The sequence below is a fragment of the Tauraco erythrolophus genome, chromosome 4, assembly GCF_009769465.1.
Source record: "Tauraco erythrolophus isolate bTauEry1 chromosome 4, bTauEry1.pri, whole genome shotgun sequence".
NCBI lineage: Eukaryota > Metazoa > Chordata > Aves > Musophagiformes > Musophagidae > Tauraco > Tauraco erythrolophus.
Genome location: NC_141468.1, coordinates 67,241,234 through 67,268,835, shown reverse-complemented (window position 1 = coordinate 67,268,835; position 27,602 = coordinate 67,241,234). Strand labels below are relative to the sequence as shown.

The 27,602-nt window shown below is 45.5% G+C and overlaps 2 protein-coding genes across 5 annotated transcripts; both read right to left on the bottom strand.

The window, feature by feature from the left end:
- Positions 1–2,853: 2,853 nt before the first annotated feature.
- SSBP1 (single stranded DNA binding protein 1) lies at positions 2,854–8,011 on the bottom strand. Of its 4 annotated transcripts, none has more exons than XM_086610373.1 (6): positions 7,868–7,948; positions 6,492–6,552; positions 5,418–5,558; positions 4,652–4,739; positions 4,329–4,417; positions 2,854–3,006 (listed from the first exon to the last, which is right to left on the bottom strand). In XM_086610373.1, the coding sequence occupies exons 1-6, from the start codon at positions 7,889–7,891 to the stop codon at positions 2,960–2,962; spliced, it is 450 nt and encodes a 149-aa protein (XP_086466499.1). In that variant the 5' UTR covers positions 7,892–7,948; the 3' UTR covers positions 2,854–2,959. The 4 variants fall into 4 exon arrangements, with proteins under 4 accessions (XP_086466499.1, XP_009978101.2, XP_086466498.1 ...); XM_086610372.1 differs by lacking the exon at positions 2,854–3,006 and adding an exon at positions 7,985–8,011 and having other exon boundaries at positions 3,034–4,417; positions 7,868–7,904; XM_009979799.2 differs by lacking the exon at positions 7,868–7,948 and having other exon boundaries at positions 6,492–6,743.
- Positions 8,012–9,485: 1,474 nt separating this feature from the next.
- On the bottom strand, positions 9,486–22,655 carry WEE2 (WEE2 oocyte meiosis inhibiting kinase). The gene is made up of 11 exons (XM_009982919.2): positions 22,323–22,655; positions 18,983–19,182; positions 18,055–18,103; positions 15,371–15,543; positions 14,599–14,720; positions 13,173–13,319; positions 12,302–12,403; positions 11,882–11,967; positions 10,804–10,974; positions 10,573–10,715; positions 9,486–9,642 (listed from the first exon to the last, which is right to left on the bottom strand). Exons 1-11 carry the CDS (start codon positions 22,653–22,655, stop codon positions 9,486–9,488), a joined length of 1,683 nt encoding a protein of 560 aa, XP_009981221.1.
- Positions 22,656–27,602: the final 4,947 nt, after the last annotated feature.

The following is a 27,602-nucleotide window of genomic DNA, read 5'->3' as shown; positions in this document are numbered from 1 at the left end:
CTTTGTTGAGATCAAACACTTCTCAGCGTCTCAGTTTATGCAAGCAGTCAGGGTTTGCCTAATTCAGTTTACACAAGAGGTTAACACGGACAAGCAAAAGCTGAATGCCATTTACCAAGGGACAGCGTGGAAAAATACTCATTGCCTAGTTACAAACAAGGTATCACTGTGTTTAACTCAGCAGATACCACTTCCATTCTTTAACATTTCCTCACAGAACAAGTACCTAGCTATAAAATCCCCAACCCAGATGCTATAGGAATGCTGATTTCACACCTGATTTTCTCACAACCAGAATTACTTACAGATTAACTTTGCCCCAAAGCGGCAAAGCAGAGGTAGGAGGTGAACACACAACATACCTTTGCCACCGGTAATTTTTGCTGTAACTGTGTCTACAGCTACTGCAGAATCATTTGTGAAAATCTACCTTAACGCGAAATTGCGACGAACGCTCGAGGTACGGCTCTGCTTTTCAAACAGCGTGTTCTCAAAGCGGGCATGTGTTGTCTTTGCAGCAGGTCAATCTCTAAAAGCATACTAGCGACTTCAAACAGAACAACCGGAAAAGCAAGAAAAGCTGACATTCCTGAGCAAATATTGTTCTTTATTGGCAACTACTCCTATACCTTGTGCTAGCTCAGCTCTGTCCCCATCCTGTGCCAGGGGCAGAGACTAGCATGAGCTATTCAGCAGTCGCTGAGAGGAGTTCTGACAGTTCTGGCCGCTCGATGTACAGCAGTGAAGGGAATCGTCGCTGCTACTTCTACTCTGAGCTTGGAGTAGAAAGCCAGTTCCCAAGCTCCAAAGCAGACAGTCATAAGCTATGTTGAGCTCCTCCGCCACAGCAGAGTGAAAAAAAGGAGGTAACCACTGAACCAACAGAGGCTTAGCACATGCACTCAAGGCCTCCTGGGTATGAAGAAAGCTTAAGACAAACCCCAGCTTTCAGCTAACAGGAAAAATTTGTGCAGACCAAGCACAAACTGTATTTGGATCGCTACTACAGAAGTGCACCATCGCAACTTCTCCCAGGCTCAGCTTGAACAAGAAGTAGTTAAGGGATTTAGAACTTCCTATTTAAAAAGACACCACAATCTCCTGTGGTAACAATCCATTTAAATAGCTAAGCATTTCCAGTACATCTAACACCTCAGTATGCCAGTGATGGGGGCTACGATACTAGCTAAAGCACTAACTTCAACCAGAAATAAGTGTTGAACTGAAAGAACTGAAGGTTTTGGTAGCACTGACAATGCTCATAGAGAAAAGCATAAATAAGATCGTTGTTGTGCAGGGTGAAGAGCTGCAAAAACTATAAATAAGCATGCTCCATACTGGGCTAGGAGAGAGATGAGATACAAGATCCCACCAGCTTTGAAGGCAGGAAATTGTCACCTCTTTCCTGGTTTTGTCTGGGACAGAGTTAGTTTTCTTTTTAGTAGCCAGAACAGCTGTGTGTTTTGGGTTCAGTATAGGATTTGTTATGAGAACATTGATAACACACTGATGTTTCCAGTTGTTGCTAAGACATCAAGGACTTTTCAGCTTCCCAAGTTTTGCCAGTGTGCAGGTATGCAACAAGCTTGGGGGGAGCACGGCCAGAGTGAAGGACCCACAACTCAGGATCTGAGTTTGGATTTAGGATTGAGGCCCATATTGGCCAATGGAATATTCCCTATCATGCAAGGTTATTTGGAGTATGAAGATGAGGGCTGGCCGGCAAGTCTCTCTTTGGGACTCTCGCTCTTCCGGGATTGCTAGCCAGGAGGGGCTGGGCATTGGTCAGTGGGTGGTAAGCAACTACACCGTGCATTACTTGTTTGTATATATTACTAATTTTATATATCATTATACATTATTTTCATCATTATTACTCTTTATTTTATTTCAGTTATTAAATTATTCTTATTTCAGCCCACGACTCTCCTTCCCTTTTCCCCTTTAATTCCCTTCCCCATGCCCCGGGGGTGAGGGAGGGTGAGCGAGCAGCTGTGTGGTGTTTAGTGGCTGGTCAGGTTAAACCACGACAACCTCTAATGCTTTTTTTTTTTCCTCTGTACACATCGCACTGTGTTACAGTGGGAATTTCACCACTTCTCCATGTAGTAGAATGAAATACCTTTTAATTGTGCAATTTTCAGTCTTTCTGACGAGAAAACAAAGTTCAAGCAAAATAAACGGCGCTCCCAGATTAACTGAGAATCCTGGACCAGGAATGTTTTTCACAGGCTGTTGCAGGCCTCTCAACAGGAACAACCAAGGCAGTTACTCCTCCAGCTCCTCCTGATGGCAAACGATAAGCATAGCACCCTAAGAAGGTACTGGGATGAGAATGTTGATGTCATCATAGAATCATCATACAATGAAGACCTACGCACATGACCAAAATACAGTTTGGTGAAAGACAACACCTGATTTGACCAAATGCTATGATCAGCAGAGGGGTGGCCTCCTCTGAGTCTGTGACAGAAAACTCGAAGCTGAGCAGCAGTTGAGGCCAATGGCTCTGCTTTAAACTGCCTAATTAGTTAAGGAAAAATGGAGAATGACACCTACGGAACAGAGGAGGGATGTTACCACTGAGAGGTGATTAGGCTGTCAGGCCTCGCAAGACAGAAGAGAGATTGTTAAGGCGGTTAAGGATATAAGGTTTGAAAATGGCTGAAGATGCAAAGGGTGACTTCCATTTATACATTCATCATCTCAAGAACTAACACAGCTGCCTGGGCTACCTTTTCTCTTAAGAAAGAACAAAAAAGAAAGCAATCCAAATGATGATGAACAGAGAGAAAGCATACAGGAAAATAAAACAAAACAAAACACACAGAGATACCCTATAGGTATCAAACATTTTATTTATTTGTTAAAGAAACTACAGCAATATACATGATTACAGAATTATGAAGCACTGTAAAACAGAAGGAATGAAATGGCCTAGGTCCAAGCACTAATGACCTCACACCTTTTCTTTCATGCCACCATCACTCAGAAAAATTACATTATCTGAAAAGAAATAAAGAAAATTTCATCTTCAGCATTGTTTTGCCCTGTTGCAAGCCTGCACACCCACAAAGACTACCTATTTGTGTTAAAATAAGCTGCAAAGATATGTATTTCAGAACACAATAATTCATAAAATAAAATGGTGTCCGATACAGGGTTCTTGCTCTATCTCCCCAGAAAGCTGACACTTCAAGGCGACCATACATACTATGACACAAGTACGCTAAACCTGATGAAAAGCTGCTGAACAGTCAAAGATACCAGACACATTTTAAAATAATGATTTAATTCTTTGCCTATGATCTCTATCCGCTACAGTTTATTTCCTTTTTATTTCGTCATTTTCAGTATGCACTACCATGTCATCAGCTTATGGGACTACAGGAAGCTCGTACTTCATCAAGCCTCAGTGATTTCTAAAGCATTTTGAGACTGAGGATATTGAACGTGAAAAAGAAACCATTAGGATAAATACTAATTAAAAAAAGATACTTACTTCTCCTCTCCAGCTATTTATAAATAGCAACCTACAGCACTGCTAGCTGAACTCTTCATGTGAAAGTCTGATAGCTATTGTTTTAAAGAGGCTGCACAGCAGAAACATCCAGAATTGTGGCTGGCTTTTTCCCTTCTCCTCTGGCCCAGTTTCTTTAGCTATACTTTGCAACAAAAATGTTTGCTCTACTACCCCATTATTTCAGCCCTCCCTCAAAAGCCACAAGACAGTGGCTCTACCCACAAAGATGCAGGATGCTCAGGCTATTTAAAGGCTCAAGGAAAAAGTTGAGTTTCCCAGTTCTCTTTTTCATTGTGTTTACCCAAGGGACAAGACTACTCCCTATCCCTTCGGTGCTCTTCTTACCATTACTGGCTACCAGACTGAGATCTTTCTAAATTCTCCATCAGGTTATCCCCGCATAAAACATCTTTCACAGAGGTCCTTAAAGTCGGTGAAGCCTCCCAGGCTTAAACAGGAAGAAAAAATTCCAGGCCAAATCGTGACAAAGCTAGTAAACAAACTCTGCTTAGAAATCTGCCTGACCTGCAGTACTGCATACCAGTGTTCTTAAAACACACAGTATCTACCTCCTGCACCAACCGGTTTGTGTGAACCAACTATGCAACAGTTTGCAACTATATGCTCTCATTTTCCGTGTCCCCACAAGCAGTGCCAGAGGACATCTAGTGGTACAGCCTATTCATTCCCTCAAAATCCCCAAGTGTGGATGCTGAGGATGAAGACAAACTAAGCTGTTTCAAAGGTCCTCCACCCCCTCTCCATTTTAAAAGGGCAAAGTAGGCCTTGGTATGTCCTTCCTTACCTGCTATAATTGTTGTGGCCTGTCGCCTCACATTGTTTTTATCTGTATATTCACCATAGTCTATCTTCCCTTCAACATAGAGTCGAGAACTGTAAAAAAAAAAACAAACACATAATCAAGAATTCGTATCTCTCTGAAGAGAACTGTGCTACTGTTTTCTTCTCTGACTCTCAATACACAGGCTTTTGTCTCACTTATTTGTAGCGGGTCTGCTAACTTATTTGATGACACTTCTACCTTAGCATAGCTCCTAGTGACCATAATTATTACAATAATCAATTATTAAGGCATTAAATCCTCAACTACATTTGTTGTTTACTTACCCTTTTTTCACATACTGATACGTGACATCCCGGAGGCCCGGTCTGAAGACAGAGATCCTGTGCCACGTCGTCTTCTGACTGATATCACCTAAGTGACATAAAAATAACAAAGTTTACTGCCAAATCCTCTTTTTGATGTAAGTCTCATAAATTAGTTTCAGTATGTTGGTGTTCCCAAATTACGAAAAGTGATTTGAAAATGAAAGTATACTAGCACTCAATCTCCCACTCTGTACTAGAACTCAATGTTTCACTCATCTGTGTCCAAATGAAAGTATCGTGCAGAAGCACGGTTCAAATCAAGAGATCAGTTTTCCTGGAAGCCAGTGCTCATACTAGATTTTTTTTTTCCCCCTCACACACTCTGCATTGAACAAAAGTTAGAGAAAAAGAGACATCTGTAGCTATAGACCGGTGGAAGAATCAAAAAGAAAACATACTTTTCATTTTCTTTTTTTCTCTTCTTGGAATACAAGTAAGAGTACAGAACCTGCTACACCTCTGGCAATCCCAACAGTGAAAAACTGCCGACTCAACGCACTTTTCTCTCCTCCAGAGGAAGGTTGATGTGCAGATCTCTATTCAGTACATGCTGCTGAGGATCAGTAAGAGACACACAAATGCACCAGCATCTCTACTGACCACAAAGGAACTTCCCTGCACCTGAGAGATTTGCATGACAGCCCGAAGACAAAGTGTGGTGCTACCGAATATGCAAACATGACGTCAGAACATGGCAGAAGCACATTGCTGATTACAGACTCACCTCCCTGGGTTACCTCACTTTCCCCTGTTCGCCACATCTCATTGGTTGCAAGAGAAAATATGGTAACAGGATTTTTTCCTTCCACTTGCCTCATGATAGGGTCTTGTCCAACCCGACCAAGTAACTGAACACGATTCATGGCTGAAACGTGAGAGTAAATACATACACAGGTGAATCACGATACTTCTAATCACAGCAAGTCAGAAGTCGGCAGTTTTTTTCAAGCCAGAACTACAACTTTCTGCACCTCTTAGTGCAGAAAGCTCTTGTGACTTTTGGCTTATTCAGGCCCTGCAGGGGGTTGACTGTGCATGTACTATCGTTATCACTGTTGAATAAGGTAATTTAGAAAGCTAAAGGTTCTTTATTCTTTCCATTCCTTCATCATCTTTTTCATAGACACATCCATATGTCACCTGAGACTATTTTGCATTTATTTATCTTGACTTTTATTTTTTTCATTATAATAAAACCATAGCGTTGCACTGTTTTGTCCTCAAAACAGTACCTTTAAAACAACAAAGTTGCATTATTACACACCATCCTCTAAATTAGAGGGTCATGAGTTTTTACACACGTATCAAAACTAGGTAGACAGAATTTATTCCTTCTCCTCGTCCAAGGACAACTGGAGGAGGTCAGAGAAGCATCACTTTTGCACAAGGAGCACGTGAACGGAATGGAAAAAGTCTGAAGCAAATCATGCTGGGTCAGTACCCCAGGCACATGGGAGTCTGGGAAACAAGCACATGAGACACCTAAAGGCAGGTATTAGAAAACGTGACAACAGCATATCTGACTCGCTCCCATTGATAATGCAGGACTACCTGCGTTTTACAGGTTGTACTGCATGTCAGGGCTTTTTTCTCTTCCCCCTTAAAGGCTGCTTGACTTGACAAAGACCAGATAGGAAGCTACTTAAGAGTCTGTTTGTTTGAAATAACACATTCTTAGCTACTGCATTCAGGAGCTACCATTCCTATCTGTTTCCCTCCTAGCATATTTCAGCCATTCTAAAACTGAGATAAAAATCACAAAGAGTAACAGCTAAGTTTCATCTTGGGAGCTACTTACATCTTTCGAGTACCAATGAGCCAACTGCATCAGACTCATGCCTTACAAACTGGCGAAGCACCTGAAAGAACAGACAGGTGTTAGTTTCCAAGACACAAAGTACGAACAGCATTCACATGGTTTTACACCTTGTTTTCTGAACACTTACAGAGGTTTTTCAAGTACGTTCTTTTCTGATGACTTATGGGGGGACTGAGGGAAGAAACCCGTTCAGCTAAATGAAGCCAACAGAATTATTCAAATAATATCTGGTTAAACTGGAGTTAAAAAACTGCCTAGGAAAAAGCATAGCCCAAAGGTACGTCTCCAGCAATTATTTTTGGCCAATTATCAAGGCCACAAAAACCTGAGTGCTGCAGCTGAACACAAGCGAGAAAAAGAAAAAAAAATTACTTGATGCCAGCAAGTATCATGTCCTAGAATAAAGGAGAAGAAAAGCAAAGCCCAGGAACACCTCTGCAAGAGGCCCATGCACAGGAACTGGAAGAAAAGCTCACCTCTTATAACAAGTGGTTGCAAAACTTAAAGGAAGGTGAGACTGACAGTCCTGTATTGAAGAGAGGAGCTAAACCACAGGAAACGCAACTTGTGGAACCAAAGTTCTTTGGTACGTGTGTACGCTTCGTTGATGCACATGCAAATCATCTAAGACTCATTCTGTGCACAAGCTGGATCTTTTAATACATCATTTTTTTTCAGTAACTGAGTAACTAAGGCCCAGAATTCATATTCTTGCAGAGTACGAGTGCAAACAGAACCTCCCTTTTTTCTTCATGGGTAGTGCCATATATTTTTCGGGAAACGACAGAAATAACACCTGTGACCTGACAGGCTCATGAGAGAATCCACGTTTTTGTGGGGTTGTGGTTTTTTGATTGTTTGTTTGTTTTTCCCCTAAGGGCGGATGCAGCGCTGCAGCAAAGGCACCAGCAGCTGCGGCTGGTCCGTGCAGGAAAAGCCCCTGGCAGGCAGCGCGGCCGAGGCCCCGCCAACGCCCGCTCCGGCAGCAGAGCTCTCCTCCGGCCCTCGCGGCGCAGGCGACTGCCTTCCCGGCCTGGGGGCACGGCTCCGGGACCCTCCGTTATTCCCGCACCTCGCGCGTGATACCGCCGCGAGCGGGGACGGGAGCGAAAGCCACCTTCCGCGACGAGAAAGTTACCACGAGCGCCGCGGCGGGCTGAGAAGGGGCTGGAGCTGCTTCTCCTCCCCACCACCCCTCCCCGGAGCGGGAGGGCTTTCGGCAGCCCATCCGCCCGCCCCAAGCGACTCCCGCCGCGCTGCGGCCGCCCCGGGGACGTAAAGCCAGGGCCGAGCTCCCGCCCCGGCCACCGCTCCCTCAGGGAGCCCTCCAACCGCGGCCCCCCGCACGGCCCTACCTGCCACGCCGGTCGCCGCAACATGCCGCCGTCGCGCCTGCGGAGGGAAAAAGCACGGCTGAAGCAGCACCGGGAGAAGCCTCGTCCCGCCGCCCGCTCCTGCCCAAACCCCCGCACCTCTCTCAGCGCGGCCCCACAGCTCCCGCAGGCGGCCGGAAACGGAAGGGAAGCGGCCGGTCCGGCGCAAAGAGGGCCCGGGCGGAAAAGCGACTCTCCCCCTCGCTGGCGGATCCGAAGGGGCCCTCGGGGAGAGGGGCCCGGGAGGGCGGAAAAGGCAGGGCACGGAGGGCGGGGCGGCTCCGCGCCGCGTGGGGAAAGGGTCGGGAGCGGCGCGGCCTTCCGCGGGGCCGCAGGGTCTTCCCGCCGCCGGCAGTGGCCGGCGCTGCCCGCCGGCGGCACACGGGGGCTGACACCCCCCGGGTGGCAGGCAGGGAGGCCCAAAGGAGAAAAGAAAAAGTCACTCTGTGGTAGGTTAAAAGGATTAAAAATCTTTATTTGCACGTTTCTCTTCGTAAAGGAGAGGCTCGAACAAGTTTAAAAGCCAGCGCTGGCCAATGTTTAAAAACGAACTTCAGTAAAACGTGAAAATAATCGAGTTACAAACATCACACTCTCCCTCGTAACAGCACACCGTCTGTGTCCAACTACCACAGCCGGCCATACAGCCGACAAGGATTCAAAATCACATTTTTGAGGGGGCGGGGGATTTTAAGAAATACTAGAGTATATACACACTTTACACGGGCAACTCCAGAACACTGACACGGCCTGAAAAGCCCTTTCTCCTTTCCCCTCACCTTTGCTGGAAGCTGCAGTTCACAGGCAGCTGCGCCACGTGCAAGATACTGGAAGGGAAACGGGAACACAGACCCTCCTTCCAGCACACCGCAGTTGTATCCCCCACTGTAAGCAAGGAGTCCTTGCCAATCCACGTAAAACAAGTCAGGCAGCAGGGACTAGTCTGCAAAAGCTTAACCAGATACAGGATTTTGTGCTTGTTGCTGAAAGTTAAGGGAGGGAAAGTTTTCCTTCAAATTCCACAAGTACAGCCCCCTTAACTCAAAGTGTTTCCTTTTACTCTTTGTCCTCTCAGTGAAATGCCACTCCAATTGCATCCCAAGTCCACCAGGACCACTGTGTAACCAGCCTGTCTCCTGGTGTGTAGTTAAAGCTATCTACCAGAGTCTCTACCTCCTCACTTCTAGGAGGACCCAGCTGTAGATGCTGCCTCCGTGTACAACCACTATCTCACCTCCAAATATACGCAGGTGGCCAGAGTGTTAAGTCCAACGTCATCAATAATAGGGCCCAACTCAATACAGAAGGACACAAGTGAGGGAATGCCATCCTTTCCCTTGTGTGGCAAAGCTATTCTTAGTCTAAAACAAGACCAGTTACACAAGAAATTAAACAGGTGAACGACTGAGGACAATAATCTTAAATCCCATGATCTGACACTTGTAAGCTAGTCATTCTTCCCTCAGCAAACACCTTGTCATAACTAATGAGGGAACCAAAAACCACGACGGGGAGAGCTAATATGGGGCATTGGTTTGTGCAGACCCTCTGCTTTCACAGCGCCATTCAGCAGCCAGAGCTTTTTGGACAACACAGGAGTTCAGTAACCCAAAGTAAAGCTAAATGAGCGACAGCTTTTCCCTCCCACCAAGCGCTTGCTGTTCTGCTTAGAAGAGGTTTCAGACTCTTGCAATTTGGCACTTCCTAAGGGCTGGTCCTTCATGAGGGTCTGGGCAAGGCGGGCTGCTTTAAGTTCCCTGCAGGGAGGAGATGGAAAGAAGAGGAGAGGAAGAAAACCACGTCATGCATGAATGCCCATCTGTTACAGAAGAAAGTTGTGAACAATCTTGCACAAGACGGTTACTGCAATACTCCAGCATTGCTGGAAAGTGGTGTCTTTTCAACCCATAGGGTGACATGAAGATTACTGTAGGTTTCTCTAGAGTTTCTACTTCAGAACAGATCAGTTTTGAAGGTTTATCAAGGAAAACTATGCTTTAGGTCAGCAACAAACACCTAGGCTGGCACCAGTATGAGGAGCCCCTAGCTCAGTTTTTCTCCCATTGTTTCAGATATTTGTGATGGTGGCACTTAGATCAGTGCCATCTCATGCAGCACAGATACCTAAAGGCACATGCTTTTCTGTTGCCTTTTTTCCTCCCGATGCTTGTCACTCTCACAGAGCACATGCTGTCCCATTTCCATGGAAAAATCTATTCCCCACCTGACTATTGGACCAGGAAAGGTGGTGGGGCAGTTCCTAGATCCTAGCACATACCCAGCACTGCCCAGCAGCAGTGAGAGGGAGCCAAGGGAAAGAGGATGTTTGCCACCACCTGATATTTCTCTTCCTTCTGTGCTAGACTACTATTCTCACTGCAGTATCAATTCCCCATCTGCCCACTGGCTGCATATTGTATCAGTATTTTCCACCACCAGTGGTTGCAGTAAGCATGCAAGTTCATTGCTCTAATTTAGCCAAATCCTCAAAGCCAGAAGTGAGCCACAGCTGCTTGGGCACTATAAGTCCCTGCCACAGCCCCATCACACTCCCAGCTCCAGGCGCAGGAGCTGAGTGGATATTTCTGCATTTTGGGTCTCCCACCACTACCACCCTACGTTCAAGCCTGGTGACTAGCACTTGTTGCACCCATGTCTTCTCCCCTTCATGCCCAAGCCAGCCCTACCTTTCCAGCATGGCAGTCTTGCATTTCTCCACATTCAGCTGCTTCTGGAGCTGCACAGCTTTTCCACGTGAAGGACAGAGAACTGGATGTTTAGTGAGAGCTGTGGCAGAAGGTCTTTCCACTGGGTCAGGATGGATCATGAGCTAGAAGACAAAGGAGTTCAGGGATTAACATTGCCTCTGTCACATGACAACTGGAAAAACCTCCATCCTGTCAAGGCTACTTCCTTACCTTGAGAAGTTCAAGAAAGTGATGAGGCAGCTTCTGGGGGATTGGTGGGATATTCCCTTTGCGGATGTGGTGCCACATGTCCCCATTGTGAGGCAGCGGTGCTGTGCCGGCTGCTAGAGCTACTGTGAGTGCCAGAGCAAAGATGTCTGCTTTTGGCAAATAGCAGTATTGCTATGGAGAGAAGATAAACAGTTATAGAAAGGGACCATCTTGCTATACTGAACAAAAGTGGGTTGGGATACCAGCTCAAAAATAAACAGCCAGACAAGTATATGTATGACACTGGCTTCACCATCTCAGTTAGCTGTTTTCTCCTCTTTAGAGTAAAAACATTGATAGCAAGTAGTATTGTTAACTAATAGGACATTAGGTGTTTCACCCATTCATGAGGAGGTTGCAGCCCACATTAGGATTAACGACAACAAATGCAGAGGATGGCCTAACAAATGTGTGCCTCCAGCCTTCACCCCAGGGCAATAAGCTAGCCATGCCCAACTCAAACTAAAGACTACATGTGATGTCTTCACCTAACGATTCCTAAATCCACTTGCAGCACAAAAAGATAGTGGCTTAAATACCTGAATTGATGAACACATCCAAGCTGGTTGGTATGTACTGATTCCCTTTTTGTTCACTGTCCAGAGTGGCAAAACTGCAGTCAGTTTAAGAGATGTGTTGTACCTCCCACCTCTCCACACTACCTGATCAGTGCTTGTTGTACAAGACACTTGTCTGGGTACATATATTCCTCAATAATCACATCCAGCAGTTTAATCTCAGCTGTGCGTGTAGATGAAGTGTCTCCACACTGATAAAGGTTTTGTCCCATTCATCCCTTGCAGGTAGAATAGTTGCAAGCATCTAATTATAAAGTTACTTACAAAGTACGTTAAGTATTTACATGACAAGACACATGCCTATATTATTCTTAATAAAGTTTTAATTTTACTGATTTCACAGCCAGACCAGACACAAGAAAGATGAGATAAGGCAAGGAATATACCAGACTAATGATTTCACTACAGTTGATCTCTTCCCTACTTGCTCACCACCCTGTTTTCCCCACCAGTAGCTGTACCTCTTGCAAAATCTCATTGGCCAAAAACCGTCTGTCTCCTTCCTCCACCTGGGGGTTTGTTATTGATGTCACATGGCCAAGGTCACCTGAGACAAAGAATGAGCAACTAATGGAGCAAACTGATGTAAATCTCCCCCATCAGTAATAGCCTGCATCTTTGTAGACACCAACAGAACTATCAGGAAATACTGATGAAGAGAGCAAGCTTGCTCCTACTCAGGAATCTGGGTTTGGAAACAAGCACATGAGTTTTCTAGGACTTGTCATCTTAGAGGAATTACTTCTGGTAAGCAGCAGAGACATTCAGAACTATGCCATCAGTTTTGTATGCAAGTCTCTTTAGCCAGCAGGACAGAGCAGTATCAAGCAGTGACGAGCAGCCCTAATCTTAAACCAGTTGTCAAGTGGGCTAAAACCTACCAATCTTATACACCACACCAGAAGAGAATTCGTCTTCACTGTCACTCTCTTCCTGCTCAGCAGGGCCTGCAACTGCCAGCTTGTGACAGATGAAGATATTACCTGCAAGACAGTGAAGTTTAGCAATAGTGTGATCAGCAGCAGCCAGACCGCGGCAGACTGACAACTTTGCAGAAATCCCCTGTCAAGCTAGCTAAGCTTTGCAGCCAGAGAAATTCCCACCCGTTACTCTGCCTTCTGCCCAGCTTACATATTCAGCAGTACAGCTGACAGGAAGACAATTGTATCTTGTGCATACAATATCCCAGTGTAATCGACTTTTCTGCCCCTCCCTCTGCTCCCCAAGCTTGAAGCACGATTTCAGCAGGAAAGAGGAGCTCCGCTATAAGGATGCAGCTATGTGACTGTGGGAGGTGAGCATTGCCCTGAGCTGCCCATCCTCAGCTACAGAGAGGAAAGCTTGTTACTGGGGGTGGTTTTTTGCAGGAACTTAATCCCTCAGGACAGGTACAATAAATATTCACTTCTCACTCCAGATCTCACATACAAAGGTCAAGACAATGGCAAATACAGAAGTCTGTGTTCATTAACAGCCCTACTTGCTCTACCAGTATGAAAGTGATTCCCATGAACCAGGACTATGAAGATCATGAGACAGAAGTAAAATACTGCCAGCTATCAGAGAAGGCTCCGATTTAGAGCAGCGTAGTAGCAAGATAAAAAAACAACAACCACAATCCTATAAGATATTCACCTTTTAGGGCAAGATCCTCTTTCCTTCGAAGGTCCAGTCAGAAGGACCTGTTACAGGTCCTACCCCTGGAGGGTCACTTGGAGGACCCACAAAGGAGAAGGAGAGCACTGTACTTACTAGGTTTGATATCCAGGTGTGCAAGGCCAGAGTTGTGAATGTATTTTAGCCCCATGGAGACTTGTAACAATATTTCTTTCAGCTCTGCTTCTGAGAAGTACTGGCCAAGCTTTGCATTTTCCAGCAGCACGTCTTGGAGACTCCCACCTAGGTGAAAACAGTCGGTCTGAGACCTGACAAACAATTTTACAGAGCAGCATGTTTGAAATAGCTTAGTAGAAACTATTGCCCAGAGCACTTGCAGGCTTGCTAGTGACAAACTCCAACCAAACCAGCTATATATGCTCTAGTGATCAAACTTGGACATCACCATTTAGCTTCAGCCTTTCCACTGCCTCAGAGCACCCTGCCTCCTGCTTGCTAAGGACTGAGCAACTGCAGTTCTACCTACAGAACCAGAAGGGCTGGTCTGGTAGTAAGGTTGCTGCAAGCGAGAAGTGGAAGAGTTAATTACTTTTGCCATGCTGACAGGCAGAAAGCAGGTATATGAATGGTGGACCAAAGAAAGTAAGCTCCCACTAGCAAGTTTTTAATTGAAGAATGTAACATTTGACACAGAAACAGAGTTCTGCGGGTCTCCATTAAGGCATTCTGGCTATTTCAGGACTAGCAAATACCATGGCCTCTCTTCCCATCAGCCTGCTTTTCACCACTTCTTTAGTGTCTGATGTTCATCCACTACAACACAAGAAATACATGAATGCTGCAGCAATAATCACCACGTTTCATGGTTGCCTCCACTAGATTTGAAGTCGTTACTCCAAACAGCTATCACCACTCATCATTGAGTTCCAAGACTGCAGGAGCAGTTGAAAGGTGAGAGCTACATATTTGCCTTCAGCTCCACTAGTAGCCAGATGCATCTTTACCAATGTCTCCCAAACAGTGGTATGGCCAAGGGCAAACCCAGGTGAGAGTGTACCCCCCTGCCTGCAGCACCCCATTTACAATGTACCTCATTATTTAGCCTGTCCCTCTGCAGCTGTTAGGCCCTTTCTTCTAGCCAAGCTGCAAGGTGCCTTCATCTCAATCAGGTAGCCACTCTTCAAATCATCATTCCTTCATTAAGAAGGGTTTATTTCCAAGATACATGGCACTTAAGTTAGCTGCTAGAGTCACTCGTATCAGGTTTTACTTGGGTAGTCCCAGACACAGCTCTAAGCATCAGCATGTGCAATACTCCTCCAGGCCAGCCAACGCAGAGGAACAGTTTTAAAATCCCACGAATTAGAGGGTATTCACTGCTCATAAGACATGGGGACCATTCAGAGCTTTGTTTAAGTATTATGAACCCTTACTGAATTCTCCATGAAACAGTAGCTCAAGTGCTGTTTGATTTGTTGTAAGCCAAAACATCCCATATTTAAGTACAAAAGATCTCTATCCGGAGATCTCAGCCTTTAACAATGTCACAGCTCTTACTTACCATTGCAGTGTTCGTTTTGGATAATCATGTGATTGTCCTCTGCCCATGCTGAGTAGTAGCGCACAACATGGGGGTGATGCCCAAGGACAGCATGAGCATAAACCTCGCGCAGTGCCAGCTGCCTAGAGAAGCACGCACAGAAAAAGCAGTGGTTACAGGGTGCCAAGGTCCTGTTTGGGACCACGAGAGGAGCCCTGGTGGTTTCTAGCCTGGCTTCAGAAAGGGGAAGCAAAGGTGTTTAGGACTTTCTCTTGGGTTTTGGCAGATAGACTGGCTCTCACAGCTGCTGAAGCAAAACCTGCCCTTGCACGAATGTGCTGAGCAGCTGTCAAAAAAAATATAAATCACTAAGTCTTGTTAAAGAGGGAAAGGCAGCTTCAAAGACTGCTTTAGTATGCAGGACAACACTAGTGGTCAACACGGATGTGAGCAGTGCTGGCCATACAGCAAGGCAGGGACATCCCACAAATGAACTATTAGCTAGTTATTATTTTAAAAATACTGGCTGCATGGACCTGAGGAGTTCAAGTAAGCTGTCATCTCACTTTGCAATGCATGTGGCTTCTTCCCTTTCTCAGACATTTATATCCAATAGTCCTGAAGTGGTAAGTTCTCCCACTCTCCCAACTGTTACTTGGGAGTGCAACAGCAGCCAGTTTTCACTCATGCCACCCCTCAGATACCTTTAGATCCACACTCCCTCCTTCCCCATCACACCTCCCAAGAACATGCCCGTCATTTCAACTGGCAGTTTCTAGGCTAGCACACTCACTCATCTGAGGATCCTGCCAGAGGCCTTTTGGAGCGTTTGATGGCATAAACACATCCATCAAGGCGTTTGATGCACTTGTAGACAGAGCCAAATTCCCCCACACCAATTTTTTCTAGTTCCAGGAACTCCTTCTTGTACCGGGAAACCATATTACTCTCTGTCAGAGGATATCTCTACAAGGTCACAAAAACAGCAAAGACAAATATGAGTTGAAAGACTTAGATAATAACACCTGTCATGGTTTTAGAGCTGTGTAGCACTTGCTCTCCCAGAGTACTCGTGTTGCTCCCTCTCCCATTCTGGATGTTCATCCAGGCTTGCATGCAGGTATGCTGCCAGTTCTTGAAATGCTACCTTCCACTTCAGCATGTTGTGGGTTTTTTTCTGACCACCTAACAGAGGCCATCTTGGCCTAGTTTGGCCAAGGCTTTTTTGTTTGTTTTTGATTTTTTTTTTTTTAACTGTGACTTGCTAGCCATAGAGGTAGAAATTGCAGCTAAGGAGAATTGTAGTCTAGTTGGCTGTATGTGCCCAAGCCTCCTTGGGTTACTATCATCACATCTCTTCTCTTGACAGCCCTACCCAGTTCCTGGACCCAAGGCTGATGGAGTCAGTCAGGGACAAACAGCAGACAACAAAATACTTGTCTTTGGCCCAACTACTGCAGACTCAAGAAGACCTGTTACCCGACTTGGTAGATGGAAGTCCAGTAGCTCTGAATTAGCCAGATTCATGTATTGAACTTGTGTTTAAAGAAAAGCTGTTACCTATTTTTGAGCTCAGGAGAGAAGCTTGATATGTTGGCATAATGTGGCCTCAGCTACATAAGCGCTGCTTTACTTTGGCAGTTAGGGTTGCCTGCAGCAAGGACATTCTGCATCAGTTCAGGCTCTTGTGTTTGAAGTACCAGCTGTTGACTAATGGAAGATTAGCAAGTCTCAGCGTATCAGTTTGTATTCCCAGTGATTTCTCACTGGGAGCCGCTTTCCCACAAAGGGCTGAAAGCCTGCAGAACAGCTGGAACATCATTATTGCTACAGTAACGGTCACTAGGGAAATAGAAGCTGCTGTTACTGCTTGTAGAGTGATGTCTACTGGCAGGGAGATAAGTAAAGAAGAGATAAGCAGTGGAGCATGAAGTGAACAACAAGGGAGTGGAATAAGTGATTTTTCTTCGTCTTCATTCTTCATGTAGGGACAGTGGCTCACGTTGCATAGTGGTTTCCACAGAAACCACGGCTGTGATTGCTATAGTATGTGGTATATGACCTTAAAGGGTGGGGGTGAAGAGTTGGCCCTCACAGTCAGTAAGGTGTAGCCCATATGAAACAGCAGCCCTTCACAACAGGTTGTATTTCAAAAGGCAGCTATAGTTTACAGTATCTTTAAAAGCTCAAGGAATAAAAATACCTCCCAGTACACAATTTTTATATCTATACTACATAATCAAATCAACACTCGAGCAGAACAAGATTTCAGTAAGTCACAAGTTATTTGAGGCTTTCTCCTACGGAAAACAATAATTATAGTAGCTCCAGATGTTAACTGATTGCAGATTTACTCTGCAGCTGTAGTTTTCCTATGGAGACCACTTTTTCTGCAATACCAGTCGTCTCAGCTAGAGGGTACCATTAGTCTTCCAGTAAGCCTAATTATTTCGCAATTACAAAGAAAGATTCTACCTACCTGCACAAGACAAAATGCTTCCTGCAAGGGGCTGCTCAGGAAAAAATGACATTTTTACCTCATCTGAACGCAGATATTTAATTCAGGCTTGCTTTCCAGCAGCCAGCTGGATGAGAAGCTTCCCCCCAGATAAAACTGGGAAGACAGCTGAAGGCTGCAGGACACAGGTTCCCACACCAGCTGCCCAGTTTTGCCAGCACAGCCTGGGGGAACAAGAGACCTCGCACCTTGCTACTTGCAGCCAGGCCAGCACATCCCACCACTGAGGTCTGCCAGACATCGGCCACATAAAGAGAACTTGGTTTTGTGTTGTAAGACAGTGTTTGCTGTCCTGTAGCTATGTAAGCTGTGGTGGGACCTTCCCTTGGACCCCAAGGCACACAGGCATCCCCCAGCTGGACATTTTCCTACTGAAGTACAGAATTTTCTGCTTTGCTTCAGATGTTCACCACTGACTATTGCAACTGAACCTCTGCCCTCAGTACTTGTCCACATCTGAACTGTTCAGCTCAGTGTTTGCAGTGCAGATCCATCTATTTTTTGCAGTACAGAAGCCATGTTCTGTTCACATCCAAAGATGTTGAGTACACTGATTCATAGGAACAGCAATACACCTGCTTTTTCAAACCACAAAGGGACAGTCACTATCTATGCTAACTCAATAATAAGAGTAATACAGCTCCTCCTGAGGAATCCGAATGACATTATATTTCCTAGAAAAACTTCCTGACCAAAATCAATGAGTTTTAAGATCACTTGTCAAAGTTTCAGATCTGCTTTAGTATGAGTTTCCTTTAGAGATAGGAATAACTTCCAAGTTTGTTGTCTCAAACAAACATTAACATAAAACGTTCAGCTTGGAATTATTCTGTTATAGGTGTTCATCCTCTATCATGATGCCATGATTTATACTCTGACAGCAAAATAAATTTCATCAAGCACCAAATCTTTACAAGCATTTTATCCTCTCTACAAGGGGGAAATACAGAGACACTCACCTTCGTAGCTAGCTCCTGTTTTATCTGGCTTCTTGGATCAGGATCCCTCCTACAACAGAAGTTTAGGAAAGTCTGGATGTATCATTTCAGTGCAGCAACCCAACTGAGATTTGAAATGAAAACATTTTTCAAGAGACTCTCCAAATCTTGCTTTATAGTTTAATTAAGGACAGATTTTGTAGAGTTTTAATACACGGGGTTTCTAGTTGAGACCTTAGAGACTGTAGTCCCAGGCCAGAAAGTCTTTGTTTCCATTTAGAAAGCCTCCACATACCAACTTCAGTACTGCCCACAGGACAGAGTAACATCATGCAGGGGCATGGTTCTCCTGGCCACCTTGTTACTGGTGAAACTACATGGGAGATGATATTGCACAACAAGCTCCTAGTGATGGAGAGAACTACGCACTGCGCTGTCAGGGGAGATACCCAGCTGAGCATCTGTTATGGTTGGGACTATTAAAGAAACTAAACGTCATTGTAGCACACAGGCATTTGACTAAGTTTGTGTCTTGGTTAACCCAGACCAGATCCGGAATTCTTGCAGCTCAGCAGTCGCCCCCACCCATCTTAAAAACTGTATTACATGCAAATATGCAGACCATTTCTTCCGGGTTGTGGCTATGGGCATAACTGAATCAAGCTCCACTCTACCCATGGTCAAGAAAGAAAGATATATAATTTTCTCCTACAGCCAGAGCATTGAGGTTAGCTGTTGATCCCCCTCTTGCATTCCTGAACAAAGGAAATGATTGATATTATTTCCATTACCTTCGTATGTCTGCTAATATTTGCTCTGTACCAATGAATACTATGGAAGTGAATGATTCACTGTTAGCAGACAAGTCCAGGTACTACATATCTCCATCATTACCTATCTCCTTCAAACAGTCTCCTTCCAGCCAGTTATTTAAGAGTAGTTTACTTACAGCTCTCCTCTGGTCTTCCGCTTGCCATTAGGAAGAAAGAGCATTTGTCGATACGACTCCGGTGTGAAGGGATTAATGTTGACAAGAGAAGCCTGGGTAGAGTCATCCGAGTCAGCACCAGGAGTAAATCTCAGATGTCGCAAGCCTTTGGGTGGGACCTTTGTCCCAGATGAAGGAAAAGCTGTCTTTGATAACAGGCTCTGTATTGAGAAGAGGGGGGAAGTGACAGGTAAGCCACCAAATGTTTTTGTTGCTGCTGTATCAGAATAATATCTTTGCTCTGCTGCAAATCAAGGAGGACTCAGCTCCCTTCCTCAGGATAGCCAAATCATTAAAACCCAGCATCCCTAATTTAGTCCTGACAGTTTTCTTCTCCTTCCACAAAGTATTACTTTTTTGCTAAGCCCTTTCAGACTCTATTCCCTATTCACTTGGGTGAGGCCCACAGAGCCATTTTGGCAAGCGCAGTCCTCAAGAGGAGCTAGCTGCTCATCTTTCCCACCTACAAAGAAACAGAAATTGCGTCATATGTTGCATTAACATGGAAGACCCAGTTCTGTCAAGCAAGGACTGTTGCATCAGTTTGGTCAGGACAGGTTTGTCAGGAGAAGAGATAAAAGTTCACCCCAGTTTCCTTTCCCAGCAACTTCCTATTCCCCAACAATAAGCAGCATTAGTATAGGGGAAGTTGGTAGAAATATTTTTATATGATTACTGGCAAAGTGACCAAAAAACAGTTCTACTCAAGAAGAAAAAACAGAGTTTCAGAAATCTAAGTTCAGAAGGAACTTCTGGATCTTCTATAGTTCAGCTTCCCACAGAAGATAGGCCATTGGGTTTGACTTACTAGTCCAAAGCCTTGGTCTGAGTAAGGCATAACTTCAGAGAAGCATCCAGTCTTGATGTGAAGACAGAAAAATCTGCTTACTTTCCCTGATTTGATCCCTTCAGTAACCGTCAACTTTTTGAGATATAAGTTTGTTTTTGACTTGTTTCAGCTTCAAGAGAGTGGTCTAAGGTCTAAACAGGTTTTTAACATATTTCTTTCTTCTGGTTAAAAACCCTTCAAGAACCCAGAACTCTGTCATGAAGATCAAGATACTTTTGTATCTTTTTGATCCAACAGTAGTCTCACTTTTGTGAGTGGAGATGTGGCTCCAGGATCATACCTAGAGTTCTTCCCTTCTCTCACTGAAAGTTTTTGAAGATAAAAAACTAGGGCTGCATGCAGTATCCTGCATCTGCCTAATCAATGTTGCACTCATGGATATAGCTACTTCTGGGACATCCTTTACTTCTATACCATACTTGCAAGTTCAGCTGTTGGTTTACTATGACCCTGAAAGTGCTTCTTGATCACTTTCTCAAGCTCTGGTCTGCTTCTCCTTGCCCTCGGATGGAAAAGTTCTGCATATGGGTGTATTAAAAGCAGTATATGTCCAAGCCCAAATTACCCAGCAGCCTAGAAGCGCTGTAGAATTGTGGCTGTGTTCTAGTCTAGCCACAGGTCAAGAAAGGTATCTAAAACACCATTGCAGCCTGCTGTTGTATGCATGCAATTCCCATCTGCTCTACTAGGGCTCTACTTCGTGGTCAAGCAGACTTGTCTCCTATAACATCATCTGAGAGTAGCTGCTGCCATACAGTGCAAGGCAGCTACCATAACTAGCTCTAGCAATCTATTCCACGATTGGGTAAGTCTACAAGATACAATCATTTGCCTCCTCTGCCACATATCCTAGCTGAGGCTCCAGTGCTTATCTGTCTACAGTTACAGGTGGCTCTGCTCTCTTACCCTTTCTTTCCCTTAACCTTCAAATGTTCCAAGATCAGTGCTCCCAGCCTCATTTATAAGCGGATTCAAGCCCTTTAGAGCCCACCTTTTGCAGCATTCTTAGAAACCAATACCTTTCTCTCAGAAGACAAAGGAAAAAAAATTGTTAATTTAGTGCAATTGCTGCTCACGGGCTACAGGGTGACAAACCACAAGCAGCATGTCTTGAAGAATCCAGCCAACATGTTATCCACACAAAAGCACAAACTGAAAGCACCCTGCGCTACCAGTAGCCCAGCTGGTCTGGAAGAGATTTTAGACCTCTCACCTATTTCCAGACAAGACTCAGGGAGATTTCTTATAAAGGGTCATTGCAGGAAATTCTTAGAGTGGTGCCATTTAGAGCCACTTTCCTCTAGAGAGTAGTAGGCCATTCCTCGGTAAATATGACCACACAGCTGGTCATATGTGGCCATAGGATCATCCTTCTCTCACCTAATCAGGTTTTTGAAGGGGGACAGAAGTCAAATTGTAGCTCAGAAGTGCTAAAAGGATTGCCAGTCTGTGTACCACTTAAGCAAAGGAGCAATCAGTCTATCAGTAGAGCAGGAATATTGACAGAAGACCAAAAGAGCTACATTCATTGCAAGTCTTGAATACTAAAAGCCAGTGCACACAACAGAAGTTATCTAGGAACAAAGAAGCTGGCACCAAGTCTCCACTTGTGCTTACAAAAGAGAAAAAGCAGTTGTATTATATCTGACACAAAAAGTTTCATAGAAAACATGGGCTGGGATCATTCTCCCAAGAAACTAGCTCAGTAGGTAAGTTACATTTTAGGACAGTGACATAGAGGAAGACAGGCTAATCTTCCTTGGCAAACACACTTTGGTTTGTTACCCCTTCCACAGGGGATTTGCTACCCTGAGAACAAACTCCTGCTTTCCCTAAATTCACTGTGCACCTCAGTTTCACACAAAAAGAGAATCAGCATCACTGGACAACAAGCTGGTTGGAGGCAACCCAGACTTGCTTAAGTGTACCCCAGCCACAATGCTATTTCCAATTTTCTCTTTCAAGAGAAAACTCACTTGGATCCATAAATGTGCTGAATAGAGCAGTCAGGGCAGCTTTCTGTCCCCTGGAACAAGCTCCTCAAAGAGATTCATTTATCCCTCTGGGAGTGCAGTGCACACTTCCTACAGAGATGCTACAAGCAAAGTGTGAGGGGCACATTGGCAGCCAAGGCACATGGTTGCTTGTTTCTTGTTCGTTTGTTTTTTTAAGCCAGACTGACCCAATACCAACTAATTGATTTTAACAACAGCCTAAAGAATCGAGACACTTGCTCCCACACACAGGTTTCTATTCTCACCCACAGAATAACCTTTCCATAGCTGAGGAGCTCATCATCCAGGTTTCCAAGGGAAGAGCAGAGACTAACAACAGTAATGTTAAAAAGAATGCTTTCCACAGGGCTAGCAACAGATGCCCTCACCACCAGCGATGCCCCAGTGACTCTGCAGACCCTGTCTGCTCTGACACAGAGCAGATGCCTGCCCTTACCTTGGGAGTGTGTGGGGTATCACACAGCTGCAGCTTCTTCCAGGTGATGTGCAGCGGTGTCTCGGCATCACCCCGGCTCTTGCTTACAGCCGGGGAAGGCTCTGGGGTGGGACTCACCCAGACTTTCGTCCTCCTCAGGAAAATCTCACTAAGCTTTCTGTGAGGGGTTACTGGCAGAGGACTGCTCTCTTGCCATTTCTGGAACTCACAGCTCCTGGGGGGGCTCGAGCTCAAGGTGTCCTCCTCGTTTATGCTTCTGTCTTCACTATCTTCACCACAACTGGAAAAATCCAGTCTCTGAATGAATTCATTGCTGTCGTCCCAGTCATCCATTTCACCATATGAAACAGAACAGGTACAGCTGATACTGGCCTGCTTTGTTAGAGGAAGATAGTGTTACTTACACAGGCAGATGGAGCACTCTCTTCCTTGCCTTATCAAAGGTTCTGCTCACCACATGCACTTTCCCTCCCTAATCCAACATACACAGAAACCTTGGTCACTTCTAGCTGTCATTGGATGGAATCAGTTAAAGAAGAGTACCAGGATCACCAGGTAAAAATCCATTCAGCTACTGCTCATGTAACAACAGATTTTGTGTTTTATCATATTGGTGCAAGTCAGATACAGCTCAGAAGTCACCACCTTTCCCAGTAAGCCTCCAAGGCAACTTCTCCACCCACCAGTACTTCATCCACTACTCTCATCACACATAGAACAGAGCTACTAAATCCTAAAGAACAACACACGGGCCCCCCCACCCCTTTCCACCTTAAATTTCTCAACCAGAAGAAAAGAACCTGTACAACATACAGCTGTAAAAGCAAAGGGCACCCCAGTTGCAAGATTCACCACAGACAACTCTTCTGCTGCCCTGGCACATTTATAACCACCCCACGCACCTGGACCATTACTAATGGGAAACATCTGGAGCTCAGCAGCACCTGTGCACAGTTGCCTGTGCCTAGGAATGTTGGTGGCTGAGGAGTTTTGTTGTGGATGGGGATTTTCTGTGCCTGCAACCAGCTCTGCAGGGAGCCAGGGCTCCCTCTGAGTCATCTCCTTGCTTCTGCACGCTCTTCCCTCCTCCGGCTTCCTGGGGCCTACAGGGAGGTGATGTCTGCTGACAGCCAGTCTGCTCGGTGTTAATCCCATCAGTGATGCAGTCTTTGTGGGCTTTGCTTGTATAAGTGATTAGTCTGGTGGTGACGGGGCCCTACGCTTTCCTCTTTTAAGTCTGAATTTCGCTTCCCGCGTTTAGATGTGTATTAGTTTGGACAAGAGTAGCAGCCTGCATGGAGAAGTTAGAAGTGTAATTTATGATGTGCTAGACTTCAGGAGAGAGTTAGGGGCCATACACGGGTCTTTGTATGGGTTCTGATCTTGAGGTGTCAAGCACGTGGTGCAGGAGAGGAGGGTGAAGCTGGCTGCATCAGCCAGGGCAGCCCTACAGGTAGGGCTGCTCTGATGCTCACCAGGAGCGGGTCAGTGTCTCTTCTCGCTGCGCCCTTCTGTAGAAAATAGGGATATTTCTGTGCCTTTGTGAACCTGCTTTTCAAAGAAGGACCAGAGTGAGCTTTAACTAACTGGAAACGAGGTTACGGCAGCTTTTTTTCTTAGCATCAAGGAGAGCTAATAGAAGGACATGCAGAAATTGGAAGTGGCCACAGCCCAGAGGAGATGGGAGCTTGCTAGAACCGACATGTGCTTTCCCATGCACATGTCATGGGGAATTTCCACCAGAAAATAAAGGGACATGTTGATCTGAGGTCACCTAGCCCTCTTAACCTGGTCTTTGAATGAAAAGTATGGCCATACGGGTCTCTGAAGTTGCCTGTGAAGACTGTGACTAGCAAGTCATCTGATACAGGCCACCAAAGCCGTTTCAGGAGGACATGCCAGGAACTCGGTATTGGTTTTACTGCTGCATCTGGCCCAAAGGTTGTAGCGTTTCTTCCAGGCACAGAACCTGTCGCTGCCCTGCAGAATCCCTTCTCCCGCAAGGCAGCTGCTGCGTCTCCCTGTGCTTTACCTTGAGCATGGTCCAAAAGCCTGGCAGTGCCAGCACTGGCTGCTTTTTGCTATGAAAAACTGTCTCTGTAGCATCTGGCCAGCTGAGATCCTATGACAGGACCACTTTACTACTGCTGTGATCTGACGGTATTAATCAGATATTCAGTACTTGGAGCCTTGGGTAGGAATATTTTATTTTAAATCTGAATAAATAATGCTTTTAGTCCCTATATCTACATTTTGATTAAGAATACAGCAATGAAACTCCTTCTGAAACTTTTTTTTTTCTTTTTTTCCCCTTCATGGTCTGTAGGCAGTACTCATTTTTCTACAGAGGAATGTGATATGTAAAGGAGAAAAGTTGGACTTGATGTGTAAATAAGGCCCAACGTATTCATCTTGTATCTTCTAACTAAAAGCCACCACATTTTCATTTCATATTTTTTGTAGAGGACTACTCAAAGATCTGACAACAATTTTCTTAGCCCTCAGCTGGAGGGAAAATGTGTTCATTTTCTTTTGAAGGAGAGCTTTTCTCCTAAAAGGGTCATATTATCTCCTGGCCTAGGTCTTTTTGATTTTGGTGAAATAATAAAGTAAAAAATGCGGCCTTTGTTTTTTGCATACATCTAACAAACAGCGTGCCCTCAGCAGGCCCAGGTTGTTAGCCAAAGCAGTTTAAATAGCTCTGGTGCCACTGGATCTCTTGTCCTACAAGGTCTCTCTGACCAAAAGCAGAGAGCCTGGGGAGCAATGGCATTTCAGATACCTCAGAGCCAGTGCTGGCAGCTTCGGCTCCCTGTAACTGGCTGCTGTCCCCGTTGCATCCCCTCCCATGTGCTGGGGTGACATGGTGCAACGGCACGACAAAGGGGACCAGGAACCGCTCTGCACCGCTGTCGTGATTCCACCAGGCCAGCGTGAAACACCATGCAGCAGCTCACTCACCCTCCTCCACCCCCGGGGGAATGGGGAAGAGAATTAGAGGGGAAAAGGGAAGGAGACTCGTGGGTTGAGATAAGAACAATTTAATAATAATAATGATATAAAACTAAAAGTAATGATGATAAAATAATAATACAAATTAACAATATATGCATATATATATGTAGTATGATAACAATATACGCAAACAAGTGATGCTCAGTGTAATTGCTCGTCACCTGTTGACCAACACCTGTCCCGTCCCAGCAAGTGACCCTGAAACAGTGAAGTCCCGACACTGCAATCCTGGACAAGCAAGAAGCCCTAAAAGACAGGAAGAGAGAGAGAGAACTCTGAAAGTCTGAAAAGAGAAGAGACTGAGACAGGCTTCAAAGAGAATTCCAAACTTCCCGGTCAAGCCTCATCCATACACTGGGCAGAATGTTGCATGATATGGAATATTCCATTGGATAATTTGGCCCTCAATCCTAAATCTAAACTCAAATCCTAAGCTAGGAGTTGTGAGCCCTTTGTCCCAGCCATGCCCCCCGCAGCCTGTTGTGCTCCTGCACACTGGCAAAACATGGGAAGCTGAAAGGTCCTTGATGTCTAAACACCAAATATAAACATCAGTGCACTATCGATATTCTTCTTATAACAAATCCTATACTAAGTCCAAAACGCAGAGCTATTCTAGCTGCACTGCTAAAAAGAAAAACTCGCTCTGTCCCAGCTGAAACCGGGACAACTGCAAATAGCCATGCGGGTAGTGGAGGAAGTTTGATTCAGGATTCATTTCCCCTGCCTAGATTGCTGGGGGACAGACTGACATCCATAGCAGCACCACTGCGGGGATGAAGGAGAGGAGTGAAACAAGTTGTCACTTCAGCATCACTGACTTGCAAAAAAATATTCATCAAAACGTAGCTTGGCACCGTCTATATGGTTAAAGTGAAGCATGTGGGAAAGTATTTGCAGAATCTGGCTTTTCTTTACACAGTAACAAAATATTGTGCAGGGTTTGTTTTTTTTTTTCTTTACCAGTCACCTTCTATAAAAAACTCCATCTGCTAAACACTACCTACTGCGGTTTATAGCTCTGCAAAGTAAACTCGTGCATGGGCTGTGCGAAACAAAATGCCCACTCGATGTTGGAGCTGTCTGAAATGAAGCTCACAGCAAATGGATGCAAACATTACCAAAAAAAGAGAAAAAACCCAAACCCCACTGTTGAAGAAACTAGATGATGAGTTTCTTAATGACATATTGAACGCTCAGAGCTCCTCAACAGGAAAAAAGTTAGACAATTAAGGCTTTTATGACTGTATCTTCTCTTTAATTGTGGCCTGCTTAATTGGGTAATCCAATTAATCAGAAATTCCTAGGGAATCCAGTTAAACCTAATGATACTTAATGACATTGGTGGTAGCGTAATGAGGATGGTAATTACACAAAAGTTGGCTGCCTGTAGACACTTGTGTCTCCATCTTTCAATCTCAAGCTGATTCTGCCTGTTCTTCTCAAAACTTTCACATTGTTCTATAGCACACACATATATATATATGTGTATATACATATACACACACGTATACATGTATATACATATACATACACACACATTCATACTGGATCAATGTCACTGTCTGGTTCAGATTTGTGGCTTGCAGCTGCCACTGCAACAATTTGGGGGTGCAGGAGATGCCTCATTCCTGGCACTGAGGCTGCTCTGCTCTGCTCCCTGGGCTCCCTCAGTAGGATGGGATGCGGTGAAGCACAAGGAAGTGAATGCCATGCCTGAGGCAGTCCCCAGCCCTCCCCTGCTCCTCCGGCAACTGGCACAGGAGAAGAGAGAAGTCGTAGAATCATAGAATCATAGAATCGCCTGGTTGGGAGAGACCTTCAAGATCATCGAGTCCAACCATTCACCCTGCACTGTCAGGGTCCCTCAACCATGTCGCTCAACACCAAATCCACACGGTTTTTAAACACCTCCAGGGGTGGGGACTCCACCACCTCCCTGGGCAGCCTGTTCCAAAGTCGGAAGCCCCCAGGCCAGGCTATCCCTCGAGCAGCTCCAGCCACTTTCCACTCCCCCGGCCCAGCGTGGCCATTGCCAGCGCCTCCTCCTCGCGCCTCGCCCCGCCCCCGGCGGCACGCCCCGCCCACAATCGGCGGCACGCCCCGCCCCTCCCAGCCCGGCCCCGCGCCCTCGCCCCCGCGGAGTCCCCGCCCCGGAGCCGCCCCCCGCCGGCGGCCGGTGCGGCGCGGCGCGGCGCGGCTCGGCGCGACTCGGCTCGGCGCGGCGCGGCTCGGATCGGCTCGGCGCGGCGGCGGGCCGTGGCC